At 29.3% G+C, this 16,029-nt stretch overlaps 2 protein-coding genes across 3 annotated transcripts; one reads left to right on the top strand and one right to left on the bottom strand.

The window, feature by feature from the left end:
- Window positions 1-4,499: 4,499 nt before the first annotated feature.
- Window positions 4,500-6,798, top strand: LOC118061522 (protein SULFUR DEFICIENCY-INDUCED 2). Its single transcript, XM_035074984.2, has 4 exons — window positions 4,500-4,769; window positions 5,509-5,721; window positions 5,871-6,026; window positions 6,196-6,798. The coding sequence occupies exons 1-4, from the start codon at window positions 4,668-4,670 to the stop codon at window positions 6,598-6,600; spliced, it is 876 nt and encodes a 291-aa protein (XP_034930875.1). The 5' UTR covers window positions 4,500-4,667; the 3' UTR covers window positions 6,601-6,798.
- A 233-nt stretch (window positions 6,799-7,031) lies between these two features.
- Window positions 7,032-10,008, bottom strand: LOC118061530 (vesicle-associated membrane protein 722). Of its 2 annotated transcripts, none has more exons than XM_035075004.2 (6): window positions 9,815-10,008; window positions 9,412-9,653; window positions 8,201-8,342; window positions 7,996-8,116; window positions 7,742-7,804; window positions 7,032-7,474 (listed from the first exon to the last, which is right to left on the bottom strand). In XM_035075004.2, exons 2-6 carry the CDS (start codon window positions 9,599-9,601, stop codon window positions 7,331-7,333), a joined length of 660 nt encoding a protein of 219 aa, XP_034930895.1. In that variant the 5' UTR covers window positions 9,602-9,653; window positions 9,815-10,008; the 3' UTR covers window positions 7,032-7,330. The 2 variants fall into 2 exon arrangements, with proteins under 2 accessions (XP_034930895.1, XP_034930886.1); XM_035074995.2 differs by having other exon boundaries at window positions 9,808-10,006.
- Between the last annotated feature and the right edge of the window lie 6,021 nt (window positions 10,009-16,029).

Here is a 16,029-nt window from a genome sequence, read left to right as displayed (position 1 = left end):
AAATTATTAAGCAAAGAAAAATTCAACTACAGAGGATTAGAGTGTAAAAGAACAAGAAATCTTGTGATCAATCTAAAATTTGCCATAAAATATTATGTCGAGTCCACAAACTCTTTTTACCCTATAGTTCCTTTGATTTTTAAATTTTTAATTTTGATTCAAAAGTTAATTTAAAATAAAAAATTAATCCTTTAATTCAAGAAAAATGAGAGAGAGTTGTTCCAAAACGATGAATGAGGAAAAAAGTTTGTAAAAAGCTATTTTTCGCAACGAAACTCGTTTTTTTATTAATAGATTTTATTTTAGGAAAGAAGTTTAATGATGCTAGTTTTTTTTATATTTTCTACATGCTTGGAAAAGTAGATAGAGGCTCATTTAGATACTATTGATTGAGTTGATTTTCATTTTCTTTTTCTTTAAGTGATTTTGAATTGTTTTGGGTTTGGTGAGTGATTTATGTAGAATTTCATGAATTATTTGGGTAAAAATAGATTTTAAAATAAGAAAAACCTCCTTAATTTCTCAGCTTTATTGATAATTGAATTTTGGGCATCGGTCTAGTGGATGAGAGGTTGTTTATCATGTTGTCTTCCATTTAATAAAAAAAAAAACAAGAATGGACAAAGCATTGTCCACACGTGGACGCTTTACATGTTCGCGTGGTATAAAAAGAACAATTATACTGAATAAAACTTATTATTCCTTTTAACAGATTCTATTGATTTATAAGAATGATTTATTAAAATAAAGGCTTGAAAAAATTTTATTCGCCTCACATGTAATTAAAATATTATTTTTAAATAAAAATACTCCTTCCAATACTACAATGTCATACTAAAATTCAATATAACTCTGAATAAAACTTTTGTTCATGTATGAACTTTACATGTTCATAGCAGAACACTAAATAGGTGGTCGGCCTTATATAGCAAGTCGACACAGGGTTTTTTCACCATTAAAAAAAAAAATAGTGAGACAATACAAGTATTTTTAAATAAGCAAAAAATAATTGAGACTTGGTATTATTATTAACCTGATAAGATTTAATAAGATTATATAATATCAACAATACAAATAAAAAATACAATAATAATAAATAAATTAGAAAAAAAACAATATCAAGAAAATAAAGGTAACAAAAATAACCCGAGTTTATTTAAGTTAGCACGTTAAGTGTATGACTTAGTTATGATATTAGGATAACCTTATTAAAAATAAATTGAATAAAACAGATGAAATTTAATTATTAAACATTCCACTATCAAAAGGCATGCCAGCATTTATTTTTCTAGAGATTAAATTGCCCTCGAACCCTGACCTAGTAGTAAAAAAAAATAAAAAAAGCATGATAAGATTAAAAAACCTCATTGATTTTTGTTTTTAATAGTAATTTAGTATTTTTATTATTTTGAAAAAAAAAGAAGTGAAAAGACCAGTAAGCCCCTACATGCCACCTATTTTTTCACCTTTTAAAGGCGATTGAGTATTTTTATTGTGCTATAAAAAGTGAAAAAATCGATCTAATCTTGATCAATTTGATAACATCATGTAACACTATGATCATTTTGCCATCCGGTTTACACTTCACCGGCTTGCACGGTAGAGGGTAGAGGCATTGTTATATTGTAGCAGTCAACAATATAACAAATCCTGCTCTACGGTGTTTTACTGACAACTCCTGGTTTTTTTTTTAATAATTAAAATAAATCATGAATTTTTTTATATTGTTATTTCTTCTATTTTTACAAGAAAGTGGTAGAAAATATTTTGATAAAAATATGTAATATAAAATTATATTTTCAATTTCTAATTTTTCCGGTAAATAAATTTACGTAGTTTTCAAGTGATTATTATCTTCAAAAGATTTAATTATAAATAATCACACACATGCATGAATAACCACGACATGAATTGAACTGCCGAGTTAGTCTGGAAAGTTCTAAATTTTTTTTCCCAAACTCAATAATTAGATCAGCCAGATTAATCCACCTGGACGAATTTTATAACAATAAATGTAACTCTCATCCTAGAGTCTGTGCATAAATAGGAGGATTTCGTTGCTGTAATTTTTATATTTAAAAAAAAAATTAAAATTTTATATTTTTATTTTTATTTTAAATTAATATATTTTTTATATTTTTAGATTATTTAGATGCATCATATCAAAAATAATTTTTAAAATTTAAAAAAATATTTTTAAAAAACAACAATCATATTTCTAAACCAGCACTTCGCACAAAATGAGCTACATGGATTTAAGGTTGTTAACGACTAGTAAAAAAGTATTGAATCCAGTAGGAATAATGATATGTTGCCATGTTTGTTTCCTAAAAAGTAATTTTCGGGAAATCATTTTCCAGAATTTTTTGTATTTGTTTATTATTAGGAAAGTTGGTCAAAAAAACACTTTCCGGTCAACGAAAAACACTTTCTAGTCAACGGAAAACAATTTTCAGTCAATTTTAATCAAAGAAAAATTTGGCTTTATTTTTAGGAAAGTGTTTTCCCTTTAGCTGTGTTTGTTTTTCCGAAAGTGGTTTCCGGAAAATCACTTTCCAAACTTTTTGTGTTTGTTTGTCATTAGAAAAAGTTGGTCAATAAAAAACATTTTCCAGTAAAAGAAAAATTTGGCTTGGTTTTTAGGAAAGTGTTTTCCTGAAAAATTTGGGGAAAAAACACTTTTCGGAAGTTGTGAAAAATTTAGAAATGTCATTATTTGCTGATTATATCAAATTTGATCCTCAAACTTTTGATTACTATATATATATATATATATTTTTTTTTTTGAATATTTATTTTTCAATTTCATCTCTCAAAATTTTATTTTTATATTAACTTTGGTCATTATTTTTATAATTGCTATTTGCTTTTTCCTTATTATTTTTTTATTGAAATTTTTTATTATCAAATTTGGTTCTCATTCTTTTGATTGTTACTTATTTTATTTGAAATAATTTATGAAATGTTGATTATTATTGTTTTAATTTCTTCATCTTTCTTTTTTTTAAAAATTTTTTAGATTTGATCTCTATTGTTTTGATTATTATTTATTTTATTTGAGATAATTTATGAAATTATTTTTTTTTTCAATTTCATTTTATTCAACTTTTTAATTTGTAAGATTTGTTCCTCATTATTTTAATAAAACTTGAGAAAAATAAAATATTAATAAATTATTTTCCAACTTATTTTTTTTCATTACACTACTAAACATCGGAAAATACTTTATCGGAATTCACTTTTCAAAAGAAAATTACTTTATAGCAAACAAACGGGGAAGAAAGTGATTTATGAAAAACCACTTTTTCAAATTTTTATGTGTTTGTTTGCTATTAAGAAAGTTGGTAAATGGAAAACACTTTCCAGTCAAAGAAAAATTTAGCTTGATTTCAAGGAAAATGTTTTCTTGAAAAATCTGGGCGGAAAACACTTTTTGGAAATGTAAAATTTAGAAATGTCATATTATTGCTGTTATATCAGATTTTATCATCAAATTTTTGATTGCTATATGTATTTTGTTTTGAATATTTATTTTCAATTTCATATTTTAAAATTTATTTTTATATTAACCTTAGTCCTTATTTTTATAATTGTTATTTGCTTTTTCCTTATATTTTTTTATTGAATTTTTTATCCTATCAAAACTTCATCCTTATTCTTTTGATTGTTACTTGTTTTATTTAAAATAATTTATGAATGTTAATTATTATTATTTTAATTTATTCATCTTTTTATTTATTTTTTATTTTTAGATTTAATTTTTATTATTTTGATTATTATTTTATTTTTTTAGATAATTTATGAAATTATATTTTTTTTTTCAATTTCATTTTAATTCAACTTTTTTTATTTGTAAGACTTGTTCCTCATTATTTTAATAAACTTGAGAAAAATAAAATATTAATAAAATAAGTTATTTTTCAGCTCATTTTCTATGATATAACCAAACACTAAAAATATTTTTCCAATTTATTTTTTATTACACTATTAAACATTAGAAAATAATTTAATTTTTTTAAAATTTAATTTTTTAAAAAAATTATTAAATTTAAAAGGCAAAGAGAGAGAGAGAGCGCGCGCGCGCGACTCTGTCGCGTGATTTTATGTCCCAGCGACTTGAAGAAGTCATTACATGCAAGTCGGCATGATCAAGAGGTAAAAGCTTGGCCAAGTAAAGCTACCAAGGCGGCAATGATTAAGTAAAGCTAGTTTAATATTGATTAGAGAATATTTTTGTATTTTAAAATATATTAAAATAATATATTTTTTTATTTTTTTAAAAAATTAAATTTAGTAATAACTTCTAAGACGTTAAAACTATCTAAAATTATTAAAAATAATTAATTTGAAGTAATTAAAAAAATTATATTAAAAAAAAACATTTTTGGAAACTAAAAAAACAAACACCTATCAATCAGACAGTTCAAATCCACCTAACATGAACCAGGACACCCTCGACGTCCAAATTCACTGATCTAAAATTCCTTCATTTATCATTATCATAGCAACCTCCACCAGCTCTCCTCACCCTCTAGAAAAATTCAGTGGAAGACCCGCTCTGTAGCACTAAACAATCTTCTCTATCTATTCGCACAACACCCCTACTTTTTTGAAGTCTAAAGATTACCATCAAGATCTTAAAGCTTCAGAAGAGGCAAAAACTAAGAATGACCCGTCAAAGAAAAGAATCAGAAGCTCCATATCATCATGTAATTCATAAACTGCCTCCTCCTGGGGATAGCCCTTATGTTAGAGCCAAGCATACTCAGGTACATATACATGATGATGACTTGGAGAGATACTCACAAATTTCGTTCACTTTTTAGATATTCATGTGGGAGGCTTTCCGGTTTTCTTTTGGGGAGTTCTTGATTCTGGGTTTTGTTTGTTTCCTTGGGAAGTTTTTGGTGTTTGATAAAAGGCGTTGTGTTGTTGCAGGGATAGTTACTTATTTCTTTGTTTTGATCTTTTTTTCTTGCACCGCACCCTTTATCTTGTTGTTGTGCTACTGATCCATTCCTTTAGTAGCGCGTGTGGGTTTCATTTTACTGAATCAGTACTGATGCAGTGATTTGGGCATTATTTTCGTGGTATTTTAAAGACATGTCAGTCATTGAATAACAAAATAATTATTTGATTAATCTAACAAGATAAAAATACTTACAAAATGTTAAAATCTGATAATTTTGTTTATAATATTATTTGAATTACTGTAAACAAACGTAATCTAGGTCCAAGTAAGTTTCAATCCAGGAATTAATTTTTTCTGAATTTGTTTTCTGCTGAGTTTATGTTGCAAGTTTGCTAAATTAAGAAACCGCATCATCTCTTTATAATTAGTTAAGGGTCTCGAAGTAATATTTCTTGAAAGGCAATTTTGTAGTTTTGTGAGCCTTAGGGTGTTTTTTCAGCAATTAGTTTCCTCCTTGCTCGTTTGCCCGTTTGAATATAAGCTGCCGTGTCTTCTCGTTCTGAAACTCTTGTTGTGTTTTTTCCATGTATATACAGCTAGTTGAGAAGGATCCTGAAGCAGCAATAGCTTTGTTTTGGAAGGCGATAAATGCCGGGGACAGGGTCGATAGTGCTCTCAAAGACATGGCAGTGGTTATGAAACAGCAAGACAGGGCAGGGGAAGCTATTGAAGCTGTGAAGGCCTTTAGAGACCGCTGCTCGAAGCAAGCCCAAGAATCTCTAGATAACGTCCTCATTGACTTGTACAAGGTACCTATACATGTGGCATGAAAATCTGATCACAATAGTTACATTCCTTTTTAGCAAGTTTTATGAGAAGGAATTGCCTACTTGTGCCCTTTCTCCTGTTCTATTTCTTTGTCTTGATGATATCATGATAACTGTGATGAATTTGGCAGAAATGTGGAAAAATTGAGGAGCAGATAGATCTACTGAAACAGAAACTTAAGATGATTCACCAAGGAGAGGCCTTCAACAGGAAGGCTACCAAGACAGCGCGGTCGCACGGGAGGAAGTTCCAGGTTACTGTCAAACAAGAGACTAGTCGGATACTGGTATTATATCTGTATAACCCCTTCCTTGTAGTCCACTGCTTTTGATATTATACCGTCACTGTTCTGTCTGGAGCCCAATGAAGGACACTGGACTGCATTTTATTTCTCTTTTCGTGTCTTTGATGAGTTGTCTTCCAAAGTTGACTAATCTTGCAAACATTTGACGCAGGGAAACCTGGGTTGGGCATATATGCAGCGAGGAAACTATATGGCCGCAGAAGCTGTATACCACAAAGCTCAGTCTTTCGATCCTGATGCTAACAAGGCCTGCAACTTGTGCTTGTGCTTAATCAAGCAAACACGATATGATGAGGCAAAATCAGTTATCGATGACATATTGCAGGGTAAGCTTTTAGGATCCGATGAGCCCAAGTCAAGAAACCGCGCCCAGGAGTTGCTACGTGAACTAGAGACATGCCAGTCCTCATCGATGTTTTCAGAACCATCAGGATTAAGTTTAGAAGCTTTTGTTGAGGGCCTTGACCAGTTGATGAGCCAATGGACTCCATATAGATCAAGAAGATTGCCCATATTTGAAGAGATCTCGCCATTCATGGATCAGTTAGCCTGTTGATTACCTGTTTTAAGACATTCAACTTTTTAACCCTGGGCTGTGTATAATTAGAGTATGTGATAAACTGGGACTAGGAGTTAATGTAACAAGTGAACACTTCAATGTGTTCCATGCAACCACCGTACGATGTGTATTTTTCCTGTGTTCTTCAAAACCAAACACACACCAATTACTTTCTTGGTGTTGTGTTATGCAGTATATAGTCAAGTCTTCTATGCGAATGCTTCCAACAAGTTCCAAGAATTCTCTCCACGCCGTGGATTCCATTCATTGTAGATTTTGATCCATTACAGAGCCACGTCAGCTGCAATATTAGCAGCACGTATTTTTCGGACCCTTGCCCCCTTTTCTGATACGGTTTGAAATGAATGGATAGATTAGAGAGAGAGAGAGAGAGAGTATGTATATTAATAACATTGCAAAGGAAAATCTAAACTGCATGGATTCGATGTTCATTACACATTAAACAATTACTAAATTATTAATAATAACGTAGGAGGAAGGAAGAAAATTATCTACTGAAGAGTTCATATAACCTATACAAAGAAATTCAAAATACAAAACCTTTCACAATCCTAAACAAAGCTAACAAGGAGAAAGGAGTAATCTAAGACATAAAAGACCCTGTAGAAAAAGAGATCTCAAGGACATATCATCAAAAACAAATAAGAATCAATTCCGCAAAGACAATCCGCAGCAAAAGCAGCATCCAGTGAAAGCCAAGAGAAATTTAGCAATTGAAGCCATGACAAATAGATAAGACTATGATGAGAATCAAGGCAATTATAATACCCAAAACAATCAGTTTTATCTTCATATTCTGAAGCCACATCTTTCTTCTCATCTTAGTTCCCTGTTGTCGGAAATCTTGTGCCTGTAAACACCACATACGTTTGAATATATCATGCCCTGATAACAAGAGATCAGAGAGGAGAGAAAACTGGAGAAACAGGGAAAGAAACAGATATGAATCCAACCAAATCCACTCCCATCTAATGCACTCTTCAAATCATAAAAGTCATGTCTGGAACATTCCAATGATTTTCGGGGGCAATTTTGAAAGCAAGCCCCCTAACTCAATCTCGATAGTAGAAGCGTGACAGCAAGCAAAAGATTTAAACGCATTTTCCACTGAACTAACCTGTGAGCGAAGGTTCTCAGTTTTATCCACCAGCAGCTCAATCTTGTCACCACGATCAAGAACCTGCGCAAGAAATAATTGCCTTAACGAGTTGTCTAACTTAGTGTTTCTAGAAATATTACTCTTCAAGATCAATATACTAAATATCATTGCCTTTCAGCAATTAAATCATTACTTGGTAACAATAACATGCACCCAAGACTGTTTTAAGCTCCAAATTACACGGGTAAAGAAAACCAATAGCTGATCTCTACCTTCTCAATGTTTTCCATCATAACACCTTTAACTTCAGAGACCTGAGCCTTGACTTTTGCAAGCTTGCTGATCTCTTCAGGATGATCCACACAATACTGCATATGCCCCTTCAATTTGGACCTAAAATAAAAATCAATAAGCAAAGCATGTTTGCAAAGAAACAAAAATGCATATAAGTGAAAAATTAGACATGTTTATATATACCCAAACTCTCCGTTCAGGCTCTTGGCAACAGCAGTTGCTGCTTTTCCTCCACTGTATCTTTTGTTAAAATCTTCCTTAACTCGCTCCAAAAAGGCAATTGGAATTTGTCTGCCAGCAGATTCAACTGCAACCACGCAGTAAGCTGTGGCATCCAACACAAAACATGAGAATTAAAGATATACACAAAGTTGGTGATTATGAGCAGAAAACATCATATCTAAATGCAATTAAATCAAAACAATGTGTTGTGTTTGATTCAGGTAAATCACATACTTGAATTTTGGATCGGGGGCAAGGATTTGAAAGAAAAAAAACAGAAAATAAAAGAATTGATGCAATGTAATAAGTTTCAGTTTCTGAACTTTGAAATTGCAATAAACAGAAACAAACACTAGTACAAGCAATTTTATGCTCTCATATACAAAAGAGAACTATTCTGCCCCAAAATTCCCTGTTTTGTTATTTCCATAAGCTAGTTCATTTGTATTCTTTATCTAAAGGCAGCAAATTAAAGAGTCAGCAACAACCAAAAAGATATCAATAGGTTAAAAAACAATAAAAAAAAAAAATACACAGAGACTACTTGTATTCATAGAAGTTGGGATTAAAATCTCCATTCTCTGTCATATACGATACAATGCTTGTTACGAGAGATATATAGTCATAGTTTCATTTGAAAACAATAACAAAAACGCCAGAAACCCTATCAATTTCAATTCAAAAAGGATCCACAAATAAAAAGAATAGTCAACATTGAACACGGCCAGGTATAGTCGAAGTACTGTACAATAGTAATACAGTGCATAAAACTTCCAAGAGAACAGAGATCAGAAACCGCCGGCCGATTAACACAGACAAAATCAATATACACATCAATGAAAACCTCAAAGTGTCTTCATTACAAGCAAGACATAATTTAAAATCTAACCATAAACTATTTCACAATATACAAATCCATAAATTCCAGTAGCTATCAGCCCACGTAAATCACCAAGAATCCCCTACCCCGCAGAAATGACTAACAAAATCAAAATATTCAAATGAAACAGTCAAACACACAGTTCAGCCTGAAAAAGTCAACCTATTCAACGAATCAAATCAAAAGAGATCGATCAATAAACGCAAACGATGGAGATCATGATCAATAAAAATATCACAGATCAAATCAGCAAAGTGAAAACATAATAATAATAATAATAATAATATCTTACTGAATCCGTTTTCAACGAGGTAATTGAAGGTATGGCCATCGCAATTATAAGTAAACTTATTATTAGAAGCGGGAAGTTTTTCAAGACATTGTGCAGCGATGCCTGTGAAATTCCCTTTAAACTCCGTGTACTCCGCAAGAATCACCGTTCCTCTTGCCACGAAGCTATAGATCAACGTTTGTTGCCCCATCTCTACCTCCTCTCCTTCCTTTCCCCGAGAAAAACACGGAAACACTCAAACCCTAGAAGATCAGATGATCAAATCAAATATTAAAAGCGAAAAAAAAAGGAAAGAAAACAAGAGAGACGATGGGATCGAATGGAAAGGAAGAGGAATTAATTTGCTGAATTTTGCTATTTACGTATTTTATTTATTTATTTTAGGGAGAGACTTACCTACTACCTAGAAATAGTGGAAATGTGGAACGGATGAGAGCGTGAGCGAGAGAGAGAAAGTGATAGGGAGTTGAATTTGGGAGAGATGGAGAAATATAAATCTGTTCTGTTGAGAACGGCTGGCTCTCACGCGGTACGGGTGTTTTGAATTCTACAGTTTTTCAATTAATAGTTTTTCCTGTTTGAACATTTTGCTTGGAATTCTTACTTAATAATTTTCTGGTTCTTCGTTACAGTGTTTGGGATCAGGTGGTGTGGTGAGTTATGATTTTTTTTTTTTTGTGGGGTTTATATAAAAAGCAAGAAAAACTTGTTTTTAGTGGAAGTTGTTTTTTTGTACATTAAATAAATTATATATTAAAAAAAAGAGGCAATCATGTATTTACCATTTTTCTATCCCAAATATCACTTCTTGTAGGGTTGATTTTCTTGTCAAAAGCAATTTAAAGGGCCTATGGAATCCTGTTACATTAAAATTTAATTTTTTTTATTAAAAATAAAAATTTTTATATTTTAGATTGTTTTGATGGGCTAATCTTAAAAATAATTTTTAAAAAGATAAAAAAAATATCATTTTAATACAGCACGAAAAATATTTTAAAAAAACAATTATAATTATAATTCCAGATAGACCCTTAATCCCATTACATTTATTTTTTTACTTATTGATTTATTTATCTATCACTGGTTTGCCTCATAGATCCACAAAAAAATTCCACTCTTTTATATTATAAACAAATAAAATACGCAAATGAATATAAACAAAGAATTCACAAAGTCAAGCATATAAAATTAAAGGAGAACTCTCAACCTTTTATTATCTCTTAACAAACAAAAAAGGAATACACAATTTCCATTTGTGTGTTGTGCACTGGATTAAATTAAGCAGTTATATGTTGTTACCTTTTAATTAAAAAGAGGTTACTACCAATATTTATTTAATAAAAGAGATATGCGTGCAAGTAGCATGTTTATTGAATTCAATTTAAGAGTTCACCCGGCAAAGTCAAAGCAATGTCACTTAAAAAAAATTACAAAAAATCAACATGTTTTTAATTGAATTGTCATATCGGATCAATTATCTTCTATTTTCTGTGAAATCTGACCCGGCACAGGTTAATAACCATGAGAAGGAGAAGATGATTTAAAAGGTGAATTTATCTTTTCATTTTGATTTTTTTTTATTATTAATATAAATATTCGACCAACTTACGTACACATTGATTAATCCCATAGATCCTGAAATTAAAAACTATGTAAGTCTCTATTAATGATTTTAAGATTTATAAAACTCGAACTAATGACATTTAGGGAACAAGTCTGAAGTCTGATCAATTGAGTTATTTTTTTAAAGGTTTTATCTTGATGCTAAAATAAATAATTATTTTTTAAAATTTCTTTTCTATTAGAGTGGGGGTAGAAAATGGTTAAAAACTTATAAAAAATCTTAAATTTGAGCACTCCACAGTACGCTAAATGGAATTGAGGACTTATCGGTTCTATGTCTTGGTTGGAGATGGATGGGAAAGGCCTAAGTCACCAAACTAGAGATACAACCACCCAAGCCATATGGTAATGGCTGTCGAGGCAAGAAAACTGAGGGAGATGTGATGGGAATTGAAATAAGACGAGTGCTGGCCGAGTTTATTTTCCATGAGTGATTGATTTGGACACGTATTCCATTATTTGTTTTTGCTCCTTTTCTAGTAACATTCGCATCGAAATTGTTTCTGTTCTTGTTCTGTACGAAAATAAAATAAGTTAAGATGTGAACTCGCATGTGATCAGCTGATGGGAATAGTGGCAGTGCTTCATTGAAGACAGCCTGGTCGATTCACGAGCACTAACGAGTATGTTGATTTTTAACCAGTTGCATGTGATTATTCACGTCAATTTATGATTACTAGTTAATTATATTTATCCGTGATCCATGGCATGTAAATGTAAAAAAAAAAGAAAAAAAAAAGCCTTATAAGATTATATATATATAAAAAAGAAGCTTGAAAGCGTGTTCGTAAACTAGGTGAGAACTAGATCGTATTTTAATTATAAAAAAACATAATAAAAAAATGTTAAAATTATATAAAAAAAAACACATGATAAAACAAATAAAAATAAAAACTCATACTCCTGAATGTGAAATCAAAAGGGAAAAAAAGTATAAGAAAAACCAATGGATCAAAAAGGAACGGTCGAGGCACGCGAGCCACACATGGGTGGCACCCTAGTTGTTTTCTTCTTAATTTTCAAATGACAGACAATCTATTATTCACCCTTGTTTTTTTTTATATACATATATATATATATATATATATATATATATAATAGGCAATGTGTCATTTGTTATGGAAAATGACTCGTGGCTTACTTCTCCTAAACTTTAATCATTGTAGTGTCTAAAAAATCGAGGAATAAGACTTTTTTAGCAGGAAACTCATTTTTAAACTCATGTTTACTGAAACGTTATATAAATTTTGATAAACGTATATATGATTTTGAATAGCAAATTTAAAAAATCAAAATTAGCCGAAACAAAGAAAAAAAAGGGTCCATACTACTATTTTAGGCCATGAGAAGATCAAAAAACACACGGGTGGGACTTTTCTCAGCATTGATACTAAAATCGATATTTTTTATGGGCTAAATTAATGATAATTGAGACTTTTTCTCTCAATCATCACAATCTAGTGACTTTACATCTTCTATCTTGAAATAGGGACTGAAAAGTAACAAAAATAAAGCATTGTATTATAATTAAAAATGTAAAATACTCGAGGGGGGTAAAAGTTATGATTTAAAACGCACAGGGATCAAAGTGATTTTTTGTCCTATTTTTCAACTACAACCCTTTTTCTCCTTATTTTACACCTTGACACCCTTTGTTTCAATTATGACCCTCCTTAACTTTTTTTTATATGTATAAGCCGGTAATGAATTTGGGCATAAAATGAAGTAATTGAAGAGAAATAAACTTTGAGGACTAGATTGTAAAAAAATAATCAGTGTAATTACTACTACGTGGAAATCCCATATGTAGAGTTTCTTCCAATTTAAACAGCTAGGTTTTGTTTATTCATCGTTGCTATTTTTTATTATTTAATTATATTCAGTTTTTTATATTTGAATGTAAGTTAGTATTTCTATTATATTATCATATACAAATAGTGTATATTTTTTTTAAAAAAAACTATGACTGGATCAATAAACAATCGGCTTTACAAATTCTCGATCATTTTATATGGTGCTTGCCCTGTGTATCGAGGATTGCCTTGTCTTGCACGCTAATCTCCACGATTACTATTTGCTGGTCATAAATGTTTAAAGATGTCGAGCCGCTCAAATAAGAGTGATTTTGAAAGACATTCGTGGCTCCATAAAATCGACCAGTCTCATTCTTTTCAACCAGGGCTATTTAGACTAAACCGGGTTAATCAATCCAACCATGACACCCATGAATGGATCACTATACCAATCTGGTTAAGCTGTAAACCCTTAATGAGTCAAGATTGATCAACAACTGGAAGAACCGTGGGATCAAATCATCAACTATCTAGCCCGTGATCTTCTTTTATGGTTTGCATGGTTGAAAGCATAGCATGCATTGCTTTCACCTAGAATAAGATTTAAATTTTTTAATTTTTTTTAACATCAGCATATTAAAACAATAAAAAAAACACATAAAAAAATAATTCAAAATCAAAATAAAAATTTAAAAATATGATTAACCCGCAATACTAAATATTATATCTTAACATGTATTTATTTGCGTTGGATGAATCATGTAGATAAATAAGTGGCTATATAACAATGATACTTTTTTTATATTTTAATGTCTGTTTGAAAAGTATAGTGAATATTGCGTGTGTAATACGCACTAACCACTTCTACTTTTTAATTATATTTGTATTTATTAAGAGATTATATTGTCCCTCATTCTAATTGACTATAACTAAACAATTACTATAAAAAATATAAAAAAGCCACTGGACCTTTTTTTTTCTTACTTGTAAGGGCAATATAATCATTCAACTATGAAATTAAAGCATTAAAAAACTAAAAAGTTACTGGATCTCAATTTTAAATTATATGCCTTTAAAGTTTAAAGCCGTTTAAATTATTTAACTGTGTTTATAAAATGTTAAAATAATAATTTGCCCCTGATAAATATTATAATAATAATAAATAAACCTTACCCTGCAAATTAATTAACTAATTTTATCTAATAATGGTAAACAATCATTTCACCATCTTAGAATTTCAACTATGAGTTACAATTTAGTTCACTCATCCCAAGGTAACCTTCGTTTCACGTGGTCTCACAATTATACATATTTTTTTTTAACATGTATAGCTCGGGGATAACAAAATGAGAATTTATAACAACAAAATATATAGATGAAAAAGATCAAAGCCATTTCATATATACCTTAAAATTTTCAATACACAGTAACCATAATATAATGAAGTATTGAAGGACTAAAAGTATTATTTCATGCTCTCATTCCTTGGCTGGTACGAGTTGTGATATCCTATAATCGTTGCGTACTCTCAAGAACCAATTTTTCTAGATTCTATAAAATCCCATTTTTTCACCGGTAATGCACCAATGCTATCCAGAAACCCTTTCAATTATCCTGGATAGATATTTAAAAATATAAATGTAGTTGTTTTTTTAAATTATTTTTGTTTAAAAATATATTAAAATAATATATATTTTTTATTTTTTAAATATTATTTTTAATATCAGTATATCAAAATGATCTAAAAAATATCAAACAAATATTAATTCAAAATTTTTAAAAACATGAGTTAGATCACGTTTCCAAATGGTCTCTCAGGATTAATCCAGACGAGGTCTTTAGTTAAGTCAACCATGACCCAACTGTGGAAAAAAAACAAAGTAGTGTTTGATACTGTGGTTTTATTATTTTTTGTTTACAAATTTATAAAGATATATTTTTTATTTTTTTAAATTAATTTAATATTAGTAAAAAAATTATTATTTTTTAAAACCGCTCAAAGCTACAAAAACAAATGTTTCAAGGCACTGTTTGGAACGTAATTTCAAACAACATTTTTATGAAAATTGAAAATTTTATTATTTATTTTTTTTATATATTTTTAGATAATTTTAATATTAATGTTAATTATTTTAAAAAATAAAAAAATTTTATTCTAATATATTTATAAAAATAACTGATATAATATTTTTAAAAACTAAAAGTCATTCATATGATTCGGCTGGTCATTGAATGGGCATGGGCAAATTGATACTCTCTCTCTCTCTTTTAAAAAAAGCTCAATTAAAAGACACCAATGATATAAATAAAATGCAATTCAACTCTTTTAATGCATTTTTAAGTACTTGAAGAGACCGTTTGTTTACACATTAAAAATTACATTTAAAGTAAAATGTAGGAGTCATGTGTTTGGTAAAGAAAAAACAACTAATTATTATTTATGGACCCCATTAATTTATGTATTTGCAACACATAATTGAAAGAAGCAGCTGAAGACTGTTTTTTTTACACTGTTCATGTAATTGTACTATTCAATGAACAATGCAATTAACATGAATAGTGTGCAGTAGTACACTGTTTACTTGCATTGTGTTTTTTTTTTTTCCAGTGTGTTAAGTTTTTTAATATTTTATTTTAAAAAAATTAGTTTAGAGTGAATTTTATATTTGATAATATTTTATCTAATTTTATCATACACAAAAAATTATGAAATAATTGTATTTTTTTAAAAAAATTAGTTTAGAGCGAATTTTATACCTGATAATATTATACGCTAATATTTTATAAAAACTGTAGTTCTTGTCGGATGTATTTTGTACGTAAAGGAATTGTAGATGGTTTTATAGAATAATAAAAAATATTTTATATTAAATATAGTTTATTTTATGATGTAATAATAATAGTTAAATTCACAATATTTAAATTAAAAATCATCAATATTAATATATATTTTTTAAAATTATTTTATAACCTCAATTTCAAAAGCATTTTTAACCAAACACATTAAACTACATTTTGTTTAACCTCAATTTTAATCATAATTTTAACTAAAACCTATTTTTTTCAAACCAACTTTAATTAAAAATACTTTTTATAAAATATATATTTTTTAAATTATAACCATAACAACTATTTCAATATTAAACATACTCGAAATGATGGACGAGATATTCAGTCAATATTTATTGCTTTTCTGTTGTGT

The sequence above is a fragment of the Populus alba genome, chromosome 1 (assembly GCF_005239225.2).
Source record: "Populus alba chromosome 1, ASM523922v2, whole genome shotgun sequence".
Lineage (NCBI taxonomy): Eukaryota > Viridiplantae > Streptophyta > Magnoliopsida > Malpighiales > Salicaceae > Populus > Populus alba.
The sequence above is the reverse complement of the archived record's forward strand: the minus strand, read 5'-3'. Positions and strand labels throughout refer to the sequence as shown.

Bases quoted from the DNA above. Each gene is read 5' to 3' on its own strand.
- LOC118061530 (XM_035075004.2), bottom strand. From the start codon at position 9,601: ATGGGGCAACAAACGTTGATCTATAGCTTCGTGGCAAGAGGAACGGTG. The intron at 8,117-8,200 runs GTATATATAAAC...TTTTTATTTTAG, and splicing joins AGCCTGAACGGAGAGTTTGG to GTCCAAATTGAAGGGGCATA. The intron at 7,475-7,741 runs GTTAGTTCAGTG...TGGTGTTTACAG, and splicing joins CTGAGAACCTTCGCTCACAG to GCACAAGATTTCCGACAACA.
- LOC118061522 (XM_035074984.2), top strand. From the start codon at position 4,668: ATGACCCGTCAAAGAAAAGAATCAGAAGCTCCATATCATCATGTAATT. The intron at 4,770-5,508 runs GTACATATACAT...ATGTATATACAG, and splicing joins TTAGAGCCAAGCATACTCAG to CTAGTTGAGAAGGATCCTGA. The intron at 5,722-5,870 runs GTACCTATACAT...TGAATTTGGCAG, and splicing joins TCCTCATTGACTTGTACAAG to AAATGTGGAAAAATTGAGGA.